We start from the raw sequence: 26,882 nt of genomic DNA on the forward strand, positions 1-26,882 counted from the left end.
AACAACACAATGGTAAGAAAAACTGTCTAGTGTGAACAAAGGTACGTCCATCCATCCATTTTCCAAACCGCTTATCCTACTGGGTTGTGGGGGGTCCGGAGCCTATCCTGGAAGCAATGGGCACGAGGCAGGGAACAACCCAGAATGGGGGGCCAGCCCATCGCAGGGCACACTCACACACCATCCACTCACACATGCACACCTACGGGCAATTTAGCAACTCCAATTTACCTTAGCATGTTTTTGGACTGTGAGGGGAAACTGGAGTACCTGGAGAAAACCCCACAACGACATGGGGAGATCATGCAGACTCCACACACATGTAACCCAGGCGAACACTCAAACCTGGGTCCCAGAGGTGTGACGCAACAGTACTAACCACTGCACCACCATGCCGCCCCCAAAGGTATGTATATAATGGAAACTGGAAGTTTTATTTATAAATTCCGTTTGAGTTTATTTTTACAAATGGTAATTTAGCCATGTGTGTCGTACAGCTAACTGAGAACCTTGAGAACTTCATATAATGTATAATAAGTATTGCTGTTATTTAAATGTCATTTAAATGTATTTTATAGAGGAAGTCCAGAACTAGTTAAAGTATAATTAACTATGTGGCTATTAACTATTAATATTATAAGCTATGTGACTATTAACAGCAGTGGAAGCTGGTTTTTTAGGCAAATTAGTCAAAATTCGAGTCCAACCATCATGTATTGGCTGGAAAAGCATGGAGGAGGCAGTGATATGGTCAAGGTAGCTTTGCTGCTCTCTTTGCTGAGTTGGTAATTTGCCAAATCCACATCAATCTCAACCCTCATGGCCGCTATAGAATTCCTTCAAGGTATGAGCAATCCTCCATCCTGCAGCCAGATTATGACATAAAACACGATTCTGCAAGAACTTTCTGGCAAAGGAGTGCCCCACCTGTCATAATACTGTGCAAACATACGGAAGACAGAGGAGGAGAGGAACAAAAACCTTAGGTTGGAATAGCAGGGGAAAAAACTTTTCAGAATCCAAGGTCTGATGGTCCACCGCTCCAATGCACACTAACCACTCAAATCCAATTATAAGTCCAAATATCAACAGGTAGGCAACTTTCAGCTGGTCAGGTTCTGATGCACTGTGGTCTGCTGCAGATCTCCATTGACCTTCCCAGTAAGAAGAAGGGAGCCATCATAATACAGAAAAAATTTGCAAGCTTAGTGTAGTAGACCTAAGTTACCAGGGCTAGAGAGCTTCAGTATTTCAAGTTCAACAACAGGTACTTAGCAATTCTGAATTTCTTAGTAACAGTGGACTATGCTGACTCTTGAGGTATATATATTGTTCGACTTGAAATATGAGCAGTTTTCAGTGTCATTTCAACTTTCATTGAAAGTTGATTTGATACTGGATATTGATTTGATAGCCTTGTGTGCCCTGTGATGCCCACCAGTCCTGCACCCTGGTATTCTGGGAAAGGTTTCTGACTAACACTGTGACCCTGAACTAGGCAAGCAGCTATGAAAGATGGATGGATTTACATACTATCATTATTTACATGGCATAACTGTGACTGAGATTAATATGTATACTTAATACCATTAGACTCCTGAACACACAGCCTTCCCCCCTAATCCCCCACATGCACACCTGAACTCTCAATTGACCTCATTTATGCACTTTACATCAGTCATGTCATGTTAAGTAAGGCCCTAAAAACCCAGTTACTCCAGGAGCCCCATGAAATCCTCACTCATACGTTGCTTTGGAGAGAAGTGTGTTAAATAAATATAAATTTACTTCCTAAAGGCCAATTCCTACTTCACTTTTCCATGGGCGCTTTCAGTTGCGGACGAGGGGATGTGAGGTAAATATCGTCACCAGGGGTTGGCTGCGGGCGGTGGGCGTGTAGCCCTGATTTTGACATCTAGCAGAAAGCGTGGGCGTCGACTGAGCATGTGCAAGATAATTGACTACGTATATCCAGTAGGTGGCATATCAAAAGCTTTGGAAAGTTTTTCTTGTCTATATTTGTTCAAGATTAATGATTGTTATTACAGAGTCCTTAAGCGGTCAGGGTTAAAAAATATTTTTTTTAAATAGTTTTGCGTGCCCGCTCAGTAATTTTCTGTTAATAATAATAAATTATTAAAATACCAAACATAGGTTTAATCGAATAATAAGTATGAACCAAAATGATACGGACATGTCCAGTTAAGTGTGAAGGGCAATGCACACCATGTAACTTTCATATGTGTTTATTTTTTACATGTTTATTAAGGATCGCACTGTAAACAAGACAGCTGGGCTGCTGAAGTGCACACACAAACATTATTTGGGTTTATCTCGTCGCAGCAAATAGCAAGTGTCGTGGGATCGCAAAACTATTTCAAAAATATTTTCACAACCTGACCGTACTCTTAGTGGCTGTTCCATCTCTGTCTTGATTATTATTGATTTATACCCCAAAATAATGTTTTACCACAAGAATCGAACAGTACTTTCAATGAGAACCGTGATCGGGCAGAGGTACATAGTAAATATTAAACATATTTACTGTCTATATTGTTTGTGAGACTCCACAAATGTAAAGCGGGCGTGATAACGAAATTAATTTTATTTATGTGATATGTATACCTACTCTTGTGGAAGCGAGCGAAAAGTGACACTTGGAAGGGAAACAAAGCTGTTTTGCCCAGATACTAGCATCGTCATCATAAATTTAAGTAGTTAAATTTGGAGATTGGAGGAAAACGTGTATATTGAAAGATACTTTCATTTCTGTAGTTTCAATAACACCCGATCAAGAATTTAACGATGTTGCCTATAGGTGACGTAATTGTTCTAATTAAAAATAATACTTTATTTATGCTTTTGCAATAAAGCGTTTTTTTGTATTCATTTTCCAGTAAATTAGTGGAACTTGAATTATTTTACTTCATTATACCCTTAAAACAAAAGTGAAAGTAATGTTGCACGCACGGCTACCCGATTTCTGATGAAAAGCATTATTCAAGGAATTAAACAGTACATTTATTTGCTAATTGGCGTTATCCATTCATTTAAGTTTTAAAAAGGGGCTACGGTCACGGAATATGTCTTTTAAAGTTGGACTTCTGGTTGTTGGCTATTTCGCTGCCTCTGTATTGGGTAAGAAATTATACTTGTTATCGCAATATTAAAATCGTAGTATATATTAATATTTTAAATTCGTTATCTTGTCTAGTATTCAGCATTTATTTGGTCACGATGTTTGCGCAGTGATTACTGCTGGCGTTTTGTTGTATCTGTGACAGTTGCTTGTATGTTTATTTTTGGATTAGCAGCAGATCACACTGCATCAGTTATTTTTTCAGGTACCCGTGCTCTGTCACTATGTTCTGCCTGTCTTATCTCCGTGTCCAGGGTCCGGTGCTGATGTAGTGTTATCCTGCTCTCTGGTCGAGGAGGGAATGGGAGCAGGGGGCTTTGGGGGTCTCTTTTCCCGTACACCAGCAACATTAGTCCTGAGAGACCTGCCTGTGGTAGAAGAGATGTCAACTGAGACTATCACCCCCTACAACGCCCCCACAAATCCTGACCCTAATGACATTATCTTTGAAACCAAAGGTAACAATCTAATCGCTTTCAGAGTTGGATTAACTTTACTGTATTTTGTGCATTTGGTATTGCTTATAAAACCATATACATACAGACACAAATAAGAGTTATAGCATTATGCACAGCTATAGAGATAACTGTAATGAAGTATATAACATTGTAATATAAAGTAAGCGTAAAATATAGTGCAATGCTATCTTAATACAAACTTAGATTAGCAATGCCTCCCCAGTCCTGTGCGATGTCATTCTGTTTTTTTATGCCATAACTAATAGTCTGTTATCTTATATTATCCCATCCTCCCTGAAAGTTGCATCAATCGAAATCCCAGAATCTGAGCTGCTGCTGCATGCCGATTGCAATGAGCAGGAAGTGACCTGTGAGATTAGTCCCTACTTTCCCCAAGGAACAGAGGAAGAGAGCAATCAGGCCTATTTCATTGGATCGGTGCAGCTGGAAGGCGGTGGAATCAGCCTCAGTTTGGTGCTCCGAACCCTTCCTCTTGGCCACGAGGGGCACGAGTCTGTAACCTCACCGCTTATGCAGAAAAAACTGGGACTTCCTCTCAGCCAGTCAGGGACGCTGCTGACAGAAGGTGAGAATAAGGCTTTAATTATATCAGGCTTCTATTTGTGATGATAGTATGCAGTATTTCGGTGTCGTTCTTGTAGCAGTGCATGTTATCCAAAGCTGCGAGCCAAGTGCAATATTATTCAATGACCGTTTGCTGTTCTTCCAGTCCCATTCCTGGTGTTCTCTCGTACGCTGTCTGTCATGGCTCCTATTGGGGGTGAGGCACTTTTAGACTGTGGCTTCAAACTTCAAGGCCATACTCCCGAACAAGAAATAGGTCTTGAATGGCGCTTGCAGCACAAAGGACATGGAAGGAGAATTCTGGAGATGAAAGCATTGGGTAGTGATGAGGAGCCCACAGGTGAGATCTACGTACTGTATGGTATCTGTGACAGAGTGTAAAACTCAGGGGTGAAATTAGCAACCTTAATCACCCTAATGGCCAACATTATAGAGGAAAATCTTTTACTTTTTACGGTTCATCGAGAACATTTTTAACATACAATAGAAAATGCCAGTGTCTGTTTGGATCGATATAAGATCTCTAGCTAATTTAGTTACATTTAAATGTATGTTCGATTTGGTTAGAAATGAGCATTTTAACATGTATTTTGTCCTCTGTTAGTCACTGTAGAGAGAAATGGCTCAAGTGTGGACCCTGACTTGGCCCTGAGAGATAGGAATGTGTCGCTGTCCCTGATAAAGCTAAACGCACCTGATGAGGGAACTTACATCTGCACCGTGATGTCTGGCCTGTTCCAGGCCCAGCAGGTCATGCAGCTCCACGTCGTCCGTAAGTTGACAGCTTTCTCTGGGTCGGCTGTAGTCATCATTCCCAGTCCTTCCCAATCGTCAGCCTGGATTTCAAACAACAGCTTTTTCTCAAACCTTTTTAGCCAGGCTGGTATAAATATGAATCAAACATCAGTAACACTTTACTTATAGGTACCTTCAAATGCATTATAATGGTCAGTTCAAGAATTAATAAAGTATTTCAACATCTTCTATTGACAGTCATAAGGCATTATAGTGTTGATTATGATTCTTCCAATGGTCCAATGCACTACAGATCCCTTCATAATGCATAAGAATTAAGGACTTTTTGTACTGCATTATGAAGGTATCTGTAATGCATTATAGATAGATAGTTTCATAAAGCATTCATAATGCATAATAAACATGGCTATAACATGTTATGCTTTCACATTAATATTTATAGCCATGTTTATAATGTTTTATGAATACATAATGATGTGTTATGAATGTGTTCATAGATTCCTATAGACATGATATTCATAGAAAGTATTACTTAAACATCTGTAATGCAAAACATAAGCAATATCTAATTTATACGCCACCATTTTCTTTCTTCTGGATTAATTATGTCCGTATTTTTTGCCCTGTCTGCTCGCATACATCAGAGCCTCCTCGAGTCTCTCTTTCCGTTGACGAAGTGGTGCCTCACGATGACTTACCCCAAAGGGTGAGCTGCCATTGTGAGCGGTATTACCCTCTGGATGTCCAGGTAAGGAACTCAGCATCCGGGTCTGAACGTAACATGGAAAGCGGGCAAGAAGATTCTTTTTCTCAGGTTGGCTACTGACAGGAATTATCGTTACTTGTCAGTGGTTGCTCCTTGTTACTGTTAATTAATGTTACTTTTCTCTGCTCTCACTAATTTGATCCCAGTAAATCTAAGCATTGCAAATGACGTATTGATAGTAGACTCCAGCCACTGTGAAAAAGTTATGTGAATACATACACTGTCTCCTTTGTACTTGCCAGGTGGAGTGGCTTTCCCTTCCCCCTGGTGCCTCCGAGCCTATCCCACTCTCCAAGGATGTGTCTCTCTCGAGCCACCGGCAGTACAGTGATGGGACTCTGTCACTCTCATCCTATCTCACTCTTTGGCCCTCTGACCAGCCGCCCGGGACTACCATTACCTGCCAAGTCTCACATCAATCCTTGGCCACGCCCCTCTCCCTCAGTTTTGTTGTGTCAGCCCCCAAGTCTGGTGTGTACCTTGGACCAAAACTTATCATAATTCATTAGTTTTCTTAATATGAGGTATCTCACATTAAGAAATATTGTCATAGTAGAAGCTGATTGGTCAGTTGTCAATTGAGAAACATAGATTACAAACACAAGAAATTTCACTGACATATGAGTTTCTTTAGAATTAAAGAACTTAGAATACATATATTTTAAAATAGTATACCATTTGATCTTTTGTGTTGTTTTCCTGGCAGTGAAAGCCTTGGTCCTTTGTTAAACATCATGAATGTTTGTTGAAAAAAAGATGCTTGTCACAGTTTGGAACAAAACATTCATGATTAAGTACAGACGCTCCTCTACTTACAAATGAGTTGCGTTCCGAACAGACGTTCCTAAGTTGAAACGTTCATAAGTCATCATTCAACATCATTTTAAGGGTATACGCAAGGACAAAGAAGTAGGATGCTGGGAGTACGCACGCTACACTGCTGCACGGCAGGAGTAGCAGCCAGTAGTCGTACTACCCAGAATTGGCGCGCAGAAAAACAAACTGATGTCGCGGACAGGAAACGGAGCCCAAGGAACACAATTTGGACTTACAGTCCCCTTCATTTGTATGTCTGAAAGTTCATAAGTTGAAAGTTCGTAAGTAGAGGAGCGTCTGTAGTACCATTTTGCTGACACTTAAACCACTGGTTTCAGAACAGGTCAACTGGGGAATCAAATGCTTAATAACTAGAAGTTCATGACATAAAAGGGCACTATCAAGATTAAAAAAGAAACAGCCACTCGAGACTGTATTTCGGTCTGAAGATGATGATGTATTAGTGGTGACTGAAAAACAGAGAGATCTTTGCTAATCAATGGGCTCCGTTTTTGATTCGAAGGTAGCACTTTAAGTACAGTTGAAGGAAGCTCTGGTGGAACTTAAGCATTTCTGTGCTGTCTGACAGTTTGGAGCCTGCATTCTTATATTCTCCTTTTTGTGTTTTTACAGGCCAGACTTACCTGATGATAGTGGTTCTGCTGGGTGCAACTCTGCTGTTTGTCTTCCAGATGCTGCGGAGTTAAAGGCTTCATGTGCATCTCCTGAAAGGTCCTGTTTGGAGGAAATATGACTGTCTGCATAATGTTGTGTTTCTTAAACTAAATACAAATAATAGGCTACCTAAAGAAAACCTGTGAATTAGATTAATTTAAAAAGGAATATACTAAATATACAGTATTGTGCAAAAAAAAACATAATTTCTAATTAGAATAATGTACAGTACTTCTAATATATAGTAAAATAAAGAGTACTGCAAATTTCTTCTCTTCTTCTAAAAGTTGCTGACATCTTGTTAGATGGCTTGAAGAATGAGTTCATCATCATTGATTAGCCAAATGAGGGGTGCCAGTAGTGGTTTCGGCAAATACCTGGGTATTACTGGACAATTTTTGCAAGTACTGTGGGGCTCAAGGAGAGGTTAAGATATGAATAAGGTGGTGTAGCACTTCGACAGGCATAGAATCATATGGCAATCAATTTAGTCCAACATGAACGTAATTTTTTGTGGATGTCTAAGACTTTTGCACAGTACTGTAAGTACTACTGTAGTAAGAAAAGGATATGAATGAAGTTTAAAAAACTGCATTGTAAATGTTCATGAATTTTGTCATTGCTGTGTAAATTCTTTTGTTAATGACAATGTTAGTGACATATTCTGGAATATATCACATGCTGTTAGCAACATATTTTGGAATTATGTGGACTGTTATGGGAGTAATTCCTGGCCTGAGGGTTCCAGTTGCATCCCTGGGTTTATGTTTTCGGACTTTTCCTGTTCTCCTGCAGTCCAAAAACAGGCATTTCAGTGTACTGGTGTGTGTGTGAGGGCATGTTCCTTGTGATGGACTGGGATCCTGTCGGGGGTGTTCCTAGTACAGGCTACAGATCCATCATGACCCTGTACTGTATATTTGGTTATGATAGATGGATAGATGAATACTGTTGGGCTGGTGTAAATGGCTTAATTTTTAAAATATTTTTTATTGGAGGAATGAAAATGAAAAGCTAAAATAAAAACCTCAAAACATATAAATGAAAAGACTTCTCTTTCAACATCTATTTTCCTGATGTGACTAATTTTGTTTATATGGAAACGATTACCAAATAAGTGAACAAAATGACAAAACCTAACATGATATTATCAACGTTATATGAGCCTCTGCAGAAGATGCTGTCTGTTTCTAGTCGTAGTTTTATTTTGTGCGCATATACAGTTACTCAGCCATTCAGTCTGAATAGCTAGTGTTTCGTAGTCATCAAAATATCTAAACATAAATAAAATGGCAAATGGACTGCATTTATATAGTGCTTTTCTACTCCTACGAGTACTCAAAGCACTTTAAATTTTATGCCTCACATTCACCCATTCACACACTGGCGGCAGAGGCTGCCATGCAAGGCGCCAACCTGCTCACCGGGACCAATTTGGGGTTCAGTGTCTTGCTCAAGGACACTTTGATGGGGTCAGGAGGAACCAGGGCTCAAACCTGCAACCCTCCAGTTGTCAAACAATAGTTCTACCTCCTGCGCAACCATCTTCCCAAATATAAAGAAGAATGTATTTCGGTTAGTTTCACCTAAGCCTTGTGAAATGGGCTCATTGTACTTTGTGCGTATGGGTTATAGCGTATTTGAATTACACACACTTGTGTTTTAAGGCTTGGATGTAGCTGCTCAGGCATGGAGACCCATTCCATGAAGGTCTCTACACACTGTTCTTGAGATAATCTGAAGGCCACATGAAATTTGGAGGTCTGTAGCTATTGGCTCTGCAGACAGTTGGCGACTTCTACACACTGTGCGCCTCAGCATGCGTTGTCCCCGCTCTGTGATTTTACATGGCCTACCACTTCATGGCTGAGTTGCTGTTGCTCCCAATTGCTGCCACTTTGTGATAATACTAACAAATTTCATGAATGGACTTATTGCACAGGTGGCATCCTATCACGATTCACATAGCTCCTGAGAGCGACCCATTCATGTTTGTAGAAGTAGTCTGCATGCCTACAGTAGGTGCTTGCTTTAATACACCAATGTTTATGGAAGTAACTGGAACACATGAATTCAATGATTTGGAGGTGATTGTGATGTCCCAATACTTTTGGAAATATAGTGTATGTCTAACAGCAATGTGCTGCTGCTTCACACCAAGGTCATTGTCATTGTATAATGACATTGATCATTTTGTGCTGTTCAAAGGCTCAGTGTAGAACATACCAGTCATAGACCAGTAAGTGCTGGCAATATCCAGCTGTTTCTGATCTCCAGTATACTCACTGTTCACTGGAAATGAGATTCCTGCTTCTGATTACAGATTATTACTGTGATGAATGAGGTTGGTCCTGAATTCCATGAGTTACCCTCATGAGAGGGCAGTGAGCTAAGAAATGAATCTGTTTTGGACCCATGCCACCAGTGTGCTGCCATTTTGTCATCCTATGTGCTTGAGTTATCATGGCTTGACTTAGTACCATCACAATCCCAGGTTCCAGAGGTCACTGATCTCGTACTAACATGGATTCAAGCACCCTTTAGAATTACTGATATGGGTGCATTGTCCTGACAAATCGTGATAAAACCTTAGTCCTAAAGATATAATAAAACCCATATAATATAATTTAATAAATAACAAACAAAACTGCATAGTTTTGTCAGTGTGACCCACATTTACTGTTTTTGTAAAAAGGTCTATGACAGCAGTTACCAAACTTTCCAGATAATTATTAACTCCTTGTAATCATTGAAATTTCTGCTTTGATTGCTCCATAGACTGCCTTGTGAGTGTGTAATGTTTTATTTGTCAACAGGCATAACAATTTTTCCTTCTGTGATGTTCATAAACGTAGAGGCCAATACAGTAGAACTGAAATGTTGGTGGATTATTTTCTGCCCTAATCCACTATTTTTTTTATTCATCTTAGCAGGCATCATTTTATGTTGGCATCAACAAAAGTGATGAGTAAATAGGCTAGCCTTTAAAGCATTCAGATCAGTAGCTTTTCATGCCATTTCTCGTCAGTTTCATTGGCACCTCCATCATTTAGGGGAGTGTTTCCAAACCTAGTCCTTGGGGGTCCAGGTTTTTGTTTTGAGGGAGTAAAAATGTGGACTGTCTGGTAGGGAGCTGGAACGGAGCAAAAACGCGGGTCCCTGAGGACTGGGTTTGGAGACATTAATTTGGAGAAGCACTGCCATTTCATATACTGATAATTTGGAATTTTTGCAATCAATCATTTCTTTCCTTGGCCTACTGTAGGAGAAACACATCACTTTCTATGCAAATACTTCTAGTAAAAAGGGCAAAGAAAATAAATTCAATAGCATAACATAAAGGCCACTTTCCTTTTTTTAACTGTCCCCCTAAGGCCCATTACAAAACTGTAATTCATATTTTCACTTATGTGAGAGTGAATGGTGTGTGAGTGTGCCCTGCGATGGGCTGGCCCCCCATCCTGGGTTGTTCCCTGCCTCGTACCCATTGCTTCTGGGATAGGCTCCGGACCCCCCGCGACCCAGTAGGACAAGCGGTTTGGAAAATGGATGGATGGATATTTTCACTTATTTGTATCCTTATGTTTTCCTTTTAGCCTGCCTCTAATACAAACCTCAAATAAAGGTCAGTTACTAGTGTGGTTTCCTTAAATAATGCCCAGGCTACTATTTGAAGAAAAACTGTACTTTAGGTCCAGGTGTCCACTGAGGCAAAACAATCAAAAATAAAAACTAAAATAAAGAAGCCAACCAAAATAAGAAAACCAGGAATTTTCTCTCACCTCTATTCAGCTGATATGCATGTATAAGAGTCTAGTTCCTCTTCCCGAGCATGTCCAGTTAAAACTCTATCTGGTGTTCCCCTTGTGGATGATGCATGATGGTCCCTTCCCAGTAATTCACATGAGTCAGATAGCTCCAGCAGTCACAATATGTAATGCTGAAATCCGTAATGGCTAATACTTACTAATAGTAACTGGAAGCTGCCTTGATTGACAGACTATGAAAGAATAACAGTCCATTGCAGCTTTCACTTGTGGAAAGTAGGGTCTTCACTTCAACCAGAAGTGTCTTGAATCTTTATGTAATATTAGGTCATAAATCCTCCCCCTCTCTTAAATTCTAGCTTCATAAAAATGCCACCAGTTACAGTCAACTGTCCCTGTCACTTTAAAATACCCAGGCAGTGAGTCATCTCTTCTCCAGCACAAAAGCTACACGAAAGCGTATACTGTACCTTTCACTTTGTGGCTGTCATTTGTAATAGTCACCTGATCTGTTAGCCACCGCTCTTCTACTACACCACAGGGCGCACAGTCATATACACAATCACACTGTGAGGGAGTTTTACACACATCAAAGCGTCTGTCTTTGGACTGTGGGAGGAAGCTCCACACATAGAATAGGAATCAAACCCACAGCTTATCAGCTCATTATGATACCCACAGCAAAGAAAAGGCCTGAACACGGAGGCAACAGTTTACTCTGCACAAAATTACACAACTTAGATGTTTGATGTTATGGTGAGAGGAAAAAAGATAGGAGATGGTTTCTTCATCCAGGAAGGAGCAGGACCTCTTTATTATTCCAGAAGAACCCATTACAATTTGCTCATTATCACACTGGTTGTAGTATCATACATTTAAAAAGAAGCATCTCATCTGAGAATTTAAAACAGTCTACCCACCCAAACCCATGACTGAAAGTGTAAAAAAAAAGCATATTTACCATGATATTTTATTTGACTAGAGATACACTATATGAACAAAAGTATTGGGACACCCTGGTCAGGGACTTTTATGACATCCCATTCTAAATCCATAGGCATCACTATGGAGATGCTCCTGCCTTTGCAGCTATAATGGCTGCCACACTTTTGGGAAAGCTTGCCACAGAGTGCGTCTGTGGGAATATTTACCCATTCATCCAGTAGAGCATTTGTGAGGTCAGACACTGATGTTAGATATGAAGACCTGGTTCGCAATCTCCATTTTAGTTCATCCTAAAGGTATTGAGTGATGTTGAGGTCAGGGCTCTGTGTGAGCCAGTGAAGTTTTTCTACACCAAATTCACCCATCCATGTCTTTATGGACCTTGCTTGGTGCACTGGGGCACAGTCATACGGTAACAGAAAAGGGTCTTCGCCAAACTCTTCCCACAAAGTTGGAAGTCATCCCTCCTCCACCAAAGTTAGTTAGTGCAATGAGACAGATAATGTTCTCCTGACATCCGCCAGACCCATCAGACTGCTAAACAAAGAGGTGTGATTTGTCACTCCACAGTTCACCTTTCCACTTCTCAGGTAATTCTCATGTAAGGCATGCTTTACACCACTCTATCTGATGCATGGTATTGTGCTTGGTGATGTGAGGCTTGAATGCAGCTGCTCTGCCATGGTAGCCCATTCCATGAACTTGTGTTTGGGGTAAATGCCAGAGGAAGTTTGGCACTCTGCAGTTATTGAGTCAACAGAGCGTTGGCAAATTTATGCACTATGCACCTCAGCACTTGGTGACCCTGCTCTGTTACTTTATGTGGATTTCACACTTCATGGTTAAGTTTATGTTGTTCCTAAACGCTTCCAATGGGAAATAACACCACTTTATCATGGAAAATCTAGCAGGGAAGAGATTTCACAAACTGATTTATTGGTGATATTCTAAGACTGTTCCATGCTTGAATTCACTGAGGTCTTCAGAATGACCCATTCTTTCACAAATGTTGGCAATAGGTCTGAATGTTTAAGAGGTGTGCCCCAATACTTTTGTCCTTATAGTGTATGTCCATCCATCCATCCATCCAGCCAGCCAGCCAACTACTCATCCAGCACAGTCCCATGAATTTATCTATAGAACGATTTGCATTGATTCAGTAAAATACTTTGTCAGCATTATTGTTTGTAATCATCTGCACTTCTATTTAAACACATGGATGAGTATATTATAGAATGTATGTATGAATTAATTGTAATATATGTATTATATTACATTATCTGTGTTACAGATACAATTACTAGGAAACTAAATGCTAAATTTTGAATACAAGTGGTAATCAAGCTAAATGGCTAAAAACACATTCAGACCTAATATGGAATTTGTTCCTTGGCAAACACACAGAAATATCTCCAATTGGATGGACTTTAAACTTTGACCCACATCTTCTGTTTTTTGTCTCTTTCACTCTTAAAACAGTCCTGTCTGATCAGTATCAAAAATCAAGTTTTTCTTGGTTTATTTTTGTTATTATTGTTATTGTTGTTTCAACTATAAAAAGTTCTAAAGTTATAAATAACTATAAACAAACAGAGAAAATGTATTATGTATTATTATAATGTATTCAACCGACAATAAATCTTTGTCCAGAGAAATATGTCAGGCATTATACTTTACATACTTATTGATCTAGCTTATTGGCTTGGAGGTAATTTTGTACTTCATTCTTGAAATGTGTGACCAACTGCTGTTTTTGTGCCATTAATAAAACACTAAGACAGCTAAGAGATATGCATGACAGCGAGTCAGAGGTCCAGGGAGGATGATCACTGTAAGCCGGGGTTGTTCTGATGAGGGTGGGGATGGTTGTGGTTGGTCCAACGTGGGTGTGAAGGTCCTCACCCAAGAACCCAAGATTGCTGTTCTGGACCACCTAAAATTTTGAATGAATCTTTGATAAAGATTAGCAAAGCCTAGAAAGCTTTGAAGCTCCTTCAGTAGTAGGAGCAGGCCTGTCATGTACTGCTTGAGCTTTACATTCTTACATCCCTGCTATTTCAGGTCCTGCAGCCTGAATCAATGAAAAGGTCTGGAGATGCCTTGGCAGATAGGTGGTGTTCCCGCAATCACCAAGTACTTCGGTGACATGAAACTGATGAGACAAATGGTCAGGGGAGTAGATAAGTACACCGAATTCATGAAAGAGTGGAAGACTGCTGGGGCACTGGCTAACCCATATGGCATAACTACGTACTCATAGTGCCTGCTAGTGGTCACAAAGGCCATCCTCCATGTATCCCCTTCTTAGATGTGAATGAGGTTGCAGGCACTTCTCAGGTCTGACGTAATAACTACGGCGGCTTTCCGGACTTATTCCAAAGCTGCAAGACCTAATGGCAATGGATATACACTGAACAAAAATATAAACGCAACACTTTTGTTTTTGCTCCCATTTTTCATGAGATGGACTTAAAGATCTACAATTCATTCCAGATACACAATATTACCATTTCTCTCAAACATTTCTCACAAATCAGTCTAAATGTGTGATAGTGAGCACTTCTGCTTTGCTGAGATAATCCATCCCACCTCACAGGTGTGCCACATCAAGATGCTGATCTGACATCATGGGTAGTGCACAGGTGTACCTTATACTGCCCACAATAAAAGGCCACCCTGGAATGTGCAGTTTTGTCTCACAGCAAAATGCCACAGATGCCACAAGCATTGAGGGAGCGTGCAATTGGCATGCTGACAGCAGGAATGTCAACCAGATCTGTTGCTCGTGCATTGAATGTTCATTTCTCAACCATAAGCCGTCTCCAAAGGCGTTTCAGAGAATATGGCAGTACATCCAACCGGCCTCACAACCGCAGACCACGTGTAACCACACCAGCCCAGGACCTCCACATCCAGCAGGTTCACCTCCAAGATCGTCTGAGACCAGCCACTCAGACAGATAATGCACGGCCCCATGTTGCAAGGATCTGTACACAGTTCTTGGAAGCTGAAAATGTCCCAGTTCTTGCATGGCCAGCATACTCACCGGACATGTCACCCGTTGAGCATGTTTGGGATGTGCTTGACCGGCGTATACGACAGCGTGTACCAGTTCCCACTAATATCCAACAACTTCGCACAGCCATTGAAGAGGAGTGGACCAACATTCCACAGGCCACAATTGACAATCTGATAAACTCTATGCGAAGAAGATGTGTTGCATTGCATGAGGCAAATGGTGGTCACACCAGATACTGACCGGTTCTGAGTCCCCAGACCCCCAATAAAGCAAAAAACTGCACATTCCAGGGTGGCCTTTTATTGTGGGCAGTATAAGGTACACCTGTGCACTACCCATGATGTCAGATCAGCATCTTGATGTGGCACACCTGTGAGGTGGGATGGATTATCTCAGCAAAGCAGAAGTGCTCACTATCACACATTTAGACTGATTTGTGAGAAATGTTTGAGAGAAATGGTAATATTGTGTATCTGGAATGAATTGTAGGTCTTTAAGTCCATCTCATGAAAAATGGGAGCAGAAACAAGAGTGTTGCGTTTATATTTTTGTTCAGTATATATTCTTCACGGTTATGTTGTTGAGGGTATGCTCACCTATGCAAGGGTGAAGGCCACTAATCAGAGGCAGCAGGGGACGCTGTGGATTGGGTGATCCCTAGTGTCTTGATCTGTGACATAATCATGCTGCCTCCCACATCCAGAAGTATAACCACATTATATTTGTAAAAACAAAGCATACCGACTCAGTGAAATATAATTCTGTCTTTTGATCTTCTAAATCAACAGACAGACATATTAATATTGTCAAATAGAAATCTACAGAAAATAGTTGTGAATAGTTGTGAAATCTCTGACCGGTACTGCAAGGATGCTCGTATGTGACATTGCACGCCGTTATTTCACTAGGGGCACGCAAAAGCGCGATCCAGGGCAAATTCTAATTTAAAGCCTCTCTAGAAAGACCATAAATAAACAAAATGAAACTCGCTCACACAGCCAGTGCTTCTTTGTGTCCTACTTACACAGGATGTCACCACAGATTACAGCTCAGTAAGCTTTCTGCATCTATGTGTGAGTACTTTTTTACCAACTCTCTGAAAGAACATTTGTTAGGCTTTTCTACATAGTAACAAGCTAACATACTGAAGTGGATGAGCGATGCTTAATGAACGTCTGAAATATTGTGACCAAGCAGGAACTGTATCTTGCACAGTGTTATCTTATAACTAGTATTCACTAAGCATTATAGATCTTAAAACATCGAACAATACATATAATTCATATTTGTTTTTGTCAAAAATGCCTGCCTGATGTAAGCTGACTTGGCCCATTCACTGAGGCCTGTCTCTTCTCCTCTGATTTCCCTCCTGATGGGTGGTCATGCAGCCACCCTAGCAGGTGGTTTAGTTGGCTGATAGCATCAGAGTTGGGTTCAGTGTGACTGGGGAACAGTGCATTCTGACTGCAGCTCACAACCTTTTTCCACCGAAGAGCATTAAACGTTTGGCTCCAGATGTGAAGTTGGGTGAGCCTTTCATTCACTTGCAGAGTAGGAACAGAAAATGTGTTCACGTGTTATTCATTTCTGGAGTAAATTTGACAAATGATCATGGCCTTTATTAGCCTGTGAGTGAAAAATGGGAGAAGCTTTGCCACACGGTTCGAGACTGATTCCATGATGAAGATGCAGTTTCCGACTTTGGTCAGCTGGCTGGTGTACGATTTTCAATTCGAGACAAGTCTGCACACGTATTTACATGCATGTAACAGTTTTATTACCTTCTAAATAATCTGTAGGGTTTCATATAGCAAGGTTTAGGTTTATAATAGCATAATATAGATTTGCCACAAGATTTCTTGAGTGTCACGCCAGATGTGTGAGATTTGACAACCATGAAGATGCCTCCTCATCTACTGGACGCAGATATGCTACAAATGAATTTGCAGTGATGAACACTCTCCTCGGACAGGATTATGGTACCATGGATGATTTACAACAAAGTGAATTGGAAAGTTGTTTCAATGAGCTATCCATTACACCTGGGCAAGACCCACTGCTGTGGTGGAAGGCGAATTAAGATCGCTGAAAAAAATTAAGTGTCCTTCATAAACGTTTTTTTTTTGTGTGTCTGTGACCTCCGTTCCAGTTAAGCAAATTTTCTCAGTCCCTGGATTAATTGTCAATCAAACGCACACTCGCCAGCCACCAGAGCTTCCGGATAGATTGATCCTTTTGAGTAAGTAAGTAAATTATATTATATTTAAGTAATAATATTTAAGTCAATTAAATTTATATATTTAATAGGCCCTTTCTTTTCAGAATATTAACTTAGTTCATCTGACTGAAGCAGTTTAAAGTTTATTTTAAGTTCTATTATTCACAACTGTACTTAATAAAACACACAAATTCAAATTTAATAATCATGTTAACTTCCATCCATCCATTTTCCAAACCGCTTATTCTACTCAGTCGCGATGGGTCCGGAGCCTATCCTACAAGCAATGGGCACGAGGCAGGGAACGACCCAGGATGGGGGGCCAGCCCATCGCAGGGCACACTCACACACCATGCACTCACACATGCACACCTACGGGCAATTTAGCAACTCCAATTAGCCTCAGCATGCTTTTGGACTGTGGGGGGAAACTGGAGTACCTGGAGAAAACCCCACAACGACATGGGGAGAACATGCAAACTCCACACACATGTAACCCAGGCGGAGACTCAAACCTGGGTCCCAGAGGTGTGAGGCAACAGTGCTAACCACTGCACCACCATGCCGCCCCTCATGTTAACTTGTTAAGCTATTTTAATAGATTTTTTCTTTAAAATTTATGTTACTTGCTTATTTAGTTTGTTATATACTATTTGGCTCCCCCTTGTGGCACATGTGAAATGTAATACCTCATTAATAAACAGAAGGATTTCCCAAGCACTATCACTTCCATTATTCCATAAGTGGTCAGCAGTGGTGGTTCTAGCTTGTATGGCACCATTTTGGCACCAACCCTCATTTTTATTAAGACGTTTGGAATTTAAAAAATTATTAAAAAGTTTTTCCTAATTGCATTAGTACCGTACAATGTCAGAAGTGCCCGATTCCCCCACTCCCCCTACCTTAAGCTAACATAAATTTTAAAGAAAAAATCTATTAAAATAGCTTAACAAGTTAACATGAGGGGCGGCATGGTGGTGCAGTGGTTAGCACTGTTGCCTCACACCTCTGGGACCCAGGTTTGAGTCTGAATGGAGCATAGACACCAACGACGATGTAACACTACTACATTGAAAGGTTTCTGTTGGTGCCCCTGTTCACTCTCCAAGCCTGTCTGTAGCACTGGAAAACACAGCACCTTTGAATATAAAAAAACAGATTTTGCGCATTTTCCTCTCTCTGTCCTGAGGATGTGGATATTGCAGCCCTCTGTGAAAAGTTAGGTGGTGCTGAGGGCCAGAACTAACAGGAGATAAAAGGAACCAACTAAAAGTAACCACAAAACAAAACTGGGAGCAAGATGGGGTGGGGGGGGGGGGGGGGGTGACTGAAGCGCGGAGTTAGGGCAGGCACATAAATACACGCAGAGCTAACATGACATGACATTGGACAGGTGAGAATCATAACCAAATTAACCAATCAATGAGAGCACAGGATAACGAGAAGCAGGTGGAATCAGTAACACATAATAAGCAAAGAAACTGGGAACCATTAAGGATTAATCACACGAAAAACTAGGACCATAAGAATAAGCAAAACATAATTATACACAGCAGAAATGGGGTAAACCTAAAACAGGGAAACAGGATAAATAAAAAAGACTGAAAAAAAAACAACAGGAAACAGCTGATGAACATGGGGAGTCCACACGGGGTTAACAAGGAGACGTGGCATATGGAAGGAGTGGACAATCGGGGCAGGACAGGACCCCCCCCCCCCCCCAAAGTCGTGCACTCCAGGCGTGCCTAAGGGGAGCAAAGCGACGGGACCAGGAACATCACAGCACCTGCGAAGACAACAGCAACATCAATGGGGCACTGGGAACGACACATACACACAAAACAAACACAAGGAGACAAACTCAGACAACAGATGGCAAATCAAAGGGAATGCCGACAAGCACAGGGGCACCTACAAAGGAAACATGGGACCCGGGGACACTAAAGGGGATAACGGAGGAATCACACCGGGGAATAAAGGCATGGCGGGTTGAGGAGGAAACACAGGGGGCACACCCACAGGAGGCACAGAAGGACAGGGAGAAAACGTGGGGGGTACAAAGGGCCTAAAAGGCACTGAGGGACGAGGGGGAAACACAGGGGCCACAAAGGGACCAGAGGGGATCAAAGGCACGAGGAGCAAACATGGAGGGCACAAAGGACCCAGAGGGTAGTGGAACAGGACGGAGTGAACACAGGGGGCAAGGGAGCTAGGGACAATGGGGAGCTGAAGGGACCTTTGGCGGGCATAAAGTGGGGGCCGCAGGAGTAACAGGAGATCGTGAGCCCGGAACTGGGGATGCCGAGGGTGGCAATGAAGAAGGTAAAGGGGCTGGTGGAGAAGGCGAGGAGGGAACAGTAGCCACGGCACACGGGGGGCGCAGCCTCAGCCAGCCCAAGGGTAGGCGACCGAGGAGCTGCTAGCGGGGAACCCACAGGCGACCGACGAGGCACCCGAGACCAAGCCACAACTGGCCGACAAGGCTCTATGGGTGAGGCCGGGGGCATCCACCGAGAGGGAACCTGGGGGAGCGCAGGCAAACCAGGGAGTCAACCCCAATGTTGGTTTTCCCTCCCTTTCCGGGAGACCAAGAGGTGGGCACCTGGTCAAGAGCTGCCGCGACAAGCTGGCGTTGGCCGGTGTGACCTCCTGGAGGGGTCCAAGGGGGTAGTCAGGGTGATCCCCGAGGGGTCCCATTCAAACTCCTCCTCTGGCTCCATTATGGAGGAAGGAGCGGGGGTCAGGCTGTCAGGGATTTCCTTGGGGAGGGACTAAGGTCAAAGAAGCCAAGGGCACGGAAGTAGGGTCAGGAACCTGGGGGGATTGAGGCCGAGGGAGCCGGGACCAGGGAGACTGAGGTCGAGGGGTCAAGTATCCCGGGGGCTGCAGCCGGGGTGTCCGGGACCCGGGGGGCTGCAGCCAGGGTGTCCGGGAACAGGGGAGCTGGGGGATCGCAGGCCGGCGTGTCAGCCAACGGACCCGGGACTGCTGGGAGTGTTGCGTCGACAGGCGGGACTGGGTCCTGGGGGGGTGATGCGGCGACCGCTGTGACTGGGGCCTCGCTGGGCAGCGTGTCGACCACCTGGACTGGGGCCTTGTTGGGCGCCGCATCTACCGCCGGGAGCCTGGGCTGAGCAGCTGCAGGCGGAGCCGGGAGCCTGGCTTCAGCAGCCGCAGCGGGCAATGTAACAGCAGCGGGTGATGCCGTAGCAAAAGCTGTAGGCGGTGCAACGGGCAAAGCTGTAACCAGAGCTGTGGGTGGTGCAACAACAGGTGCAGCCCGGGCCTCGGGTGGCAGCAGGGGATACGCAACAAGAACCTCGCAGGGCAGCGATGCAGCAGGAACCTTGGAGGGCGGTGACGCAGCATGGGAACCACGGGACCCTGAGCAGGAACTGGAACCACGGGGAGTGAATCAGGAACCACGGGAAATGGCACCTCTACGGGCGGTGCAGCAACCTCAGGTGAAGCAGGAACCAAACGGACCTCAGGGGGTGAATCAGGAACCACAGGGACCTCGGGGGTGAAGCAGGAACCACAGGAGCGAGCAAAGCCAGGACGGGCGGAGCAGGTGCCTCAGGAACGGGCAGAGCTGGAACGGGTGGAAAAGGCGCCTCAGGAGCCAGAACATTGGGCGCAGCAGGAGTCTCGGATGCAGCTACTCCTATTGAAGGAGCTTGACTCTTCCTCCACTGGAGCAGCTTCCCCAGGGTTTCCTCCACTCCACGCTGGAGTGGGGACTCGGGGGGTAACCGCAGTGAACTCCCTCTGTTCTGCTGTTCAAGAAGCAAAGCTGCCTCTGGGGAGTGTCACACTGCTGGCTCCCCCATTAGTCGCAAGAACAGACCCTGGAGGGCAAAAAAAACGCTTGGCCAGGGTCTCAGATCCGGGCGGAGCCAAAGCAGGAGGCACAGGAACCACAGGGGGTGCTGCAGGAGGCACAGGAACTACTGGGGCCGCTGCAGGAGGATGTCCATCACACATTGAATGATGCTAGCATGGATGACCTCAATGTTGATGCTTGTGAAGTGTCATCGCATTGGAAAAGCAGATTCGTCGAGTTGATATGTAGGTATGAGAGCGTATTCTTAAAGAGCAAGGTTGATTGTGGTAAAACAAAGAACTTCTCTCATTGCCTATATTTGATGTACAGCTATCCATTCCGTCTCCTGTATTGGAGAGTGCACCTGCACAGTATCACAACCTTCGAGAGGTGTCACCTTTAGTCCTGGTGTGGAAGAAGAGTGGAGACCTTTGGATTTGCGTGGACTATTGGTGGCTGAATACCCGTGCATCAAAGGATGCGTACCCTCTCCCACATATGGCAGACTGCTTGGCTCCTTTGGGTCCTGTTATGGACCTCACTTCTGAGTTCTATAATATAGAAATAGAAGAGGAAGATAGGAAATTTACTGCCTTCACAACACCCATAGGGCTTTATGAATTTAACAGGTTACCACAAGGGCTCTGTAACGGCCCGGCAAGCTTCATGCTCTCATGATGGGCATCTTTGGCGACCAAAATTTCCTAATTCTGCTGTGCTATTTAGATGATCTGCTGGTGGTCGTACCAAATGAAGAAGAGGCTTTGAAAAGATTGGAGCTCGTGTTCAGCAGACTGAGTGCTCATGGGCTGAAGCTGGCTCCAAAGAAATGCTACTTCCTGCGGCCTTCCTGTGAGATTCTTAGGCTGTATTATAGATGAGAATGGTATTGCAACAGATCCTGACAAAATCAGAGCAATCATGTCAGTGAGTGAAACTGATTTGATGATGGATGATGGGGTTACACCATCACAGAAAAAAACCAGATCATTTCTTGGCATGGTCATGTTTTATCAGAGATTCATTCAGAACTGCACTAACATTGCAATGCCGCTGTTCAATCTAATTGCAGCACCAAGGGGAAATACGACTGACAGAAGGAGAGCTAATGCTGTCAGGAAGTCTGAATGACTGGAAAAAAAGAGCACCAGGAATCCTTTGAGCAACTGAAGGCAGCTCTTCTGGAATCTGTGGTGTTTGCGCATCCTGACTTTAGTCGTCCTTTTATATTGTCCACTGATGCCTCACTGGATGATCTGGGAACCATTCTGTCCCAAGTCCCGGAGGGGGGAACAGTAGCACGGCCCATCGCATTCGCCAGTAAAGCTCTCACACATGCCCAAGCTAACTCATCGTTTAGAGTTCTTTGCCCTCAAGTGGTCCGTTTGTGATAAGTTCAGTCACTGGCTGACATTTACTGTATGGACAGACAACAACCCGTTAACATACATTTTGACAAAGCCAAGGCTCGACTCATGTGAACAAAGATGGCTCGCCAAATTAGCGCTGTATAACTTTAGCATTAAGTACATCCAGGGTAAGAAGAACACTGTAGCAGATGCCTTGAGCAGGCCACCTTTCATCCAAGCTCGTGTCATTAAGCAGTTGGTCTCGGAACCATTTGAGGCCCTGTCGGGAAGCAGAGCACTTTGGAGAAGATGTGGTTCAGCACACATTCTGTGTCAGTGTAAACTGCCAGACTGGGTAATGTTTTCCAAGCGCAGATCTGGAGTGCTGCACACTCTCTAGTGATGATGTGTCAGCTGTCTTGGAGGGTTATGGAGAGTGGGACACAGATGTGAAAAACAACGTTTCTTCTGGGTTGACATGGATAGTGATATGCAAGAGTATGTTAGGTGCTGTAAGTGAAGTGTTGTCAGCAAGACATCTGAGCCAGAGGGAAGGGCCCAAGGAGGCGTTATCTATGGTTCAGATGAGTGCCCAAGCTAGCCAGGACCGGCATGCACAGATCTACAATAGGATGGTGAAGGGTCATGACATTGAAGAGGGTGACCGAGTGCTAATAGTCAATAAGGGCGAACGAGGCCGTTCCAAGGTAGCTGACTGTTCTGTACTTTACACTGTTCTTTCCAAAGACACAAAGTGTCACACTTACTGTTACAAGCGCTCAGAATAACGTCTAGGGATGGAGGGGCATCAATAACACTTAAGTGGCAGACAGTAGGAGGAGCACACACATACTCAGTTCTGCAGACAGAGAGTAAATACAGGACATTTATTTTACCAAAAATACCCAGCAGACAACTAACTAAACACAAAACATACTCAAAAAAAAAAAAGAGGGACTGGATTGTGGACGGCGCAAAAGGAAAGAACACAACAAAACCAAACAGCTTTCTTAATAAGTCTTAAGTGATTTATCTAGCTCAATAAAGTAAACAAAATAACACCTAACTAGTCTAAACACTAGCTTTAAAACATAACATACAGGTGGTTGCATTCGTCCCTTCACCTAGGGTGTCTTAACACAGACTCGAACCTACATGATGAGAGTATAGGTGCCCCCCTGCTACCCTGTCTAGCCCTCTGACCCAAATTACCAGCACAGAACAAGCCGGGACAAAAAGGTACATTATAAATGGCAGTCACCTGGAAAAAACTGCCACTCTCCTGTGGTTCCCAAGCAATATGTAAAATGGCAGCTCCTCCTCTCCAGCATGATGGTTGGCCAATGGAGACACATGATGTCATCAGATGAACGCGATGATTGGTCGATAAAAGTGATTAGGAGATAATTTTCTGCCAGGCAATTAAGGACTGTCCCCTGTTAACAAAACCAGCACAAAGTGCACGCAAACAGATGCACACCCGCACAACAAGCGTAGCTACGGGCTCTGCACGGTACACTTACCGAGTGAAGAATACCAGCACAGGTCAAGAGAAATTTAATGCTGTAAGCTAATTTTTGGAAGACAATGGTCAAGCATTTTCTAATGGGTGAAGAACTGTGACAATGCAGCCGGAGTCCCAGAGCAGACATTGGCATCTGAGAGAACTACAAGCTGGGTAGCCAAGGTGTCCAGTCTCAATGGACCTTCTGAAAGCTCATATTCCACTGAGGCAGAGGTTGAGCAGCCTCAGGATAGTGAGGACTTTAGGTCTGAAGCTGGGAATTCTCAGTCCAGTGTACCCAAAATGAACCAAGCCCAGAGTGGCGAATGTTTGGAGACTGAAGGTCCTAGACTCACCCCAAGAATGTCAGAAGCATCCAGCATTCTGTCCCCTAACAGAGTCCCCTCACCGGTGAGTGAAATGACGACGTAGGTGAAAACACAAACAGGCAGGCTTCTGAAACCCATTAATAGGTTAATTCAAAATTTGACACAGAGAGCCACACACACTACATGGGTTAAGAAGTCTGATCAGCTTCTTCAAGCTTCTTTCCTGTCATGCAGGTAACCTGTTGGTAGATAGTACAGTAGATGGTATTAAGTAGTAGTATATGGTAGACCCTCTTACCAGCCCCTGGCCTAGCAGTTGCTGGTTATAGTTCAGCACTGTCACAAAGTTTTGTGAAGTTTAGCGGGGAGAATGCAGCAATGGAAATATTTTATTTGTTTTATATGTTTTTTTTTATATTCTATGAGTCAACTTCACTCAACTTTGAGTGGTATTTGTTTATATAAGTAATCGAGTTCAATTTATGACTGTAGTCTGGCCCACAGCAACAACCTCATCATCAAGTTTGCTGACGACACCACAGTGGTCGGACTCATCTGAAAGGGAGATGAGGCAGCTGAATATACAAAAGTATCTTCTCAGTTATTGATATGCAAAACATGATCCGCAGGGAATCCAAGATATTCCCTATAGATAATTGTCATGTACATGTTAACATAATGAAACACTTGCCTACGGCAAGTTTGTTGAATAACTAGAGATGATTTGTATTATACCTGTTACATGTGCAATAACCTTATAGATTCGCATCTCCAGACATAAAATTGGATACTCCAAATAAAGTGAAAAACAACTGAATTCAACAGATCATCAGCAGATTTTTTTACAGGCAAACAAGTCTTATTTGCACAGTTCAAAAAGGTAACAGAAGACATTGCAGGTTTTGCCGTAAACAGTTCAAAAGTAAACTAACTGAAAATAACAGTAATCTGCTCTGCTCCTGTTAGGATGTATAACCATACACAGCTACCAAAACCTTGGTTATCTGAACTTTAGCCAAAATATTAAATTAACCAGTGTGTAGGAGGGGATGATGTGTTTGTGGTTGTGTACTCAGATTTCAGTATTTAAGACTGATAACACAACAGTTCACTTACTAAGGTAGAATGGTAGAAGCAAACCATTCCTTTTCATGTTTTCAATTTTCTCTTTTAGTTCTGTTATTTTTTCTTGGCATATGGTAGCAAATTCAGACAGTTTCCCTGTCTTGAAGGAGATCAGTTGAAATTGGTGTTGGGCTGCAATATACTGCTCAGCTATTGGAGCCAGCTAGGCAACAGCATTCTGGGATAAATTTTCTTTTTGGAAAGCTCTCGTCATGGTTAGCCCTTTCTTGGTGTGTTTCAGTAGCCTCTGTTAACGCTTCACCACATCATTTATGGTCTTTGCTATAAAGAAGGGGGAAGAATATACCGAAAAGACAAAAAAGCACATTAAATGTTTATGCAAAAATCAAATATAAACAGACATAAACATAAAGTGTGAAAAGAGAAGCCTTCTGTCATGCCCGGCTCGTCCGCTCCTCGTGTGTGCCACGCCCCCTGCTTACCCACGTGTACTTCCCTGATCGTCTCCTGCTGTGTCTGATTACTTTGATTAGTCTTGTCCTGTTTTAAGTCCTGGTCTTACCTGTGGTCCTCGTCCGTCATTGATGTCAGTTGCCGTCCTATGTTCCCTGCCCCGGATTTTCTAATAAACCCCTTGTCAGCCCTGACTTTGGCTTGTCTGCTCGTTCCTGCCTGCCGATCCACACGATTGCCGCTTCGCCCGACCGCGGTCGTGACACCTTCATAGATGAATATAGTTTGCAACATTAAATATTTACATTCACAATGAACAAAATAAAAAGACACAAAATGTTAATGTTATAGTAGAAGTAAGGATGTTGAAAGAAAGACACTAAGGGGTAATATTAGAACAGGAGTTGGTTCACGGGTTCACCAATACTTTCATTTATAGAATCTCATAATTCTTTCAAAACCAATATTTTTCAGGCAAGGATCAGAGTTCATAACTAAAATTCAGTAATGAAAGAGGAATGACTTGTTTATTATTTAATATTTGAATATCTTGGAACACTGACTATGAAAGACTGATGTATTAAAAAAAACTATTTTGAGAGAAGTGGCCCTTCGCTGGATAATTTCTCAAAAAAATTGGTCTCCAGCTGTTCAGTGTCCTGGGAAACCTCTTGTCTTAATAAAAGCCTCCTGACCTTTCTTCCAACTAAGGAGAATTCTCATGCAATCCTGAGACTGAAAAACTAATTTTCACTTTGCACTTCCTCATGAAATCCTCATGAAAACTTCTCTCAGCATATCTTAAATATACTGGCCTTGTTTCAAATTTAGTTAAACCAGCACATCATTCAATGGGGAAAGTGAAGACTTTGTACAATGTGACTGCCATCATCTATATGAATTTCTAATGAATGTGAACCTGATTATTTGTTTCCTGTGTATTTTTTTTCTTGGGACTATTGAGTTGTGTTTCTTATTTTGTCTTTTCTGGATTTGAATTATCAATTTTTCTTTGACAGTTTTTTTCAATATCATCTTAAGCCTGACAAACAACACTGTAAAAATGATTTCCTTCTTCCAATTAAAAATTCATAAGTACCTGACAACAATAGAAATTTTCTCATTCTTCTTTCTTTGTGCTGACCCCTGCGAATTCCCCAAACTTAACTTTCCCACTGCGACTCAGAGTAGGCA

General features: G+C 42.8%; 1 protein-coding gene and 1 long non-coding RNA gene across 3 annotated transcripts; one reads left to right on the forward strand and one right to left on the reverse strand.

Annotated features, from left to right (window-relative positions):
• The first annotated feature begins 1,956 nt into the window (after positions 1 to 1,956).
• Positions 1,957 to 8,231, forward strand: tapbpl (TAP binding protein like). 2 transcript variants are annotated; one of them, XM_049026471.1, is made up of 8 exons: positions 1,957 to 1,974; positions 3,394 to 3,597; positions 3,899 to 4,183; positions 4,328 to 4,522; positions 4,787 to 4,954; positions 5,583 to 5,686; positions 5,947 to 6,175; positions 7,154 to 8,231. In XM_049026471.1, the coding sequence occupies exons 2-8, from the start codon at positions 3,441 to 3,443 to the stop codon at positions 7,225 to 7,227; spliced, it is 1,212 nt and encodes a 403-aa protein (XP_048882428.1). In that variant the 5' UTR covers positions 1,957 to 1,974; positions 3,394 to 3,440; the 3' UTR covers positions 7,228 to 8,231. The 2 variants fall into 2 exon arrangements, with proteins under 2 accessions (XP_048882428.1, XP_048882427.1); XM_049026470.1 differs by lacking the exon at positions 1,957 to 1,974 and adding an exon at positions 2,745 to 3,138.
• On the reverse strand, positions 7,161 to 11,426 carry LOC125749326 (uncharacterized). Its single transcript, XR_007399848.1, has 2 exons — positions 10,978 to 11,426; positions 7,161 to 7,255 (listed from the first exon to the last, which is right to left on the reverse strand). It is a non-coding gene; the product is annotated as an uncharacterized LOC125749326 (long non-coding RNA).
• Positions 11,427 to 26,882: the final 15,456 nt, after the last annotated feature.

Source organism: Brienomyrus brachyistius, chromosome 9, assembly GCF_023856365.1.
Source record: "Brienomyrus brachyistius isolate T26 chromosome 9, BBRACH_0.4, whole genome shotgun sequence".
Lineage (NCBI taxonomy): Eukaryota > Metazoa > Chordata > Actinopteri > Osteoglossiformes > Mormyridae > Brienomyrus > Brienomyrus brachyistius.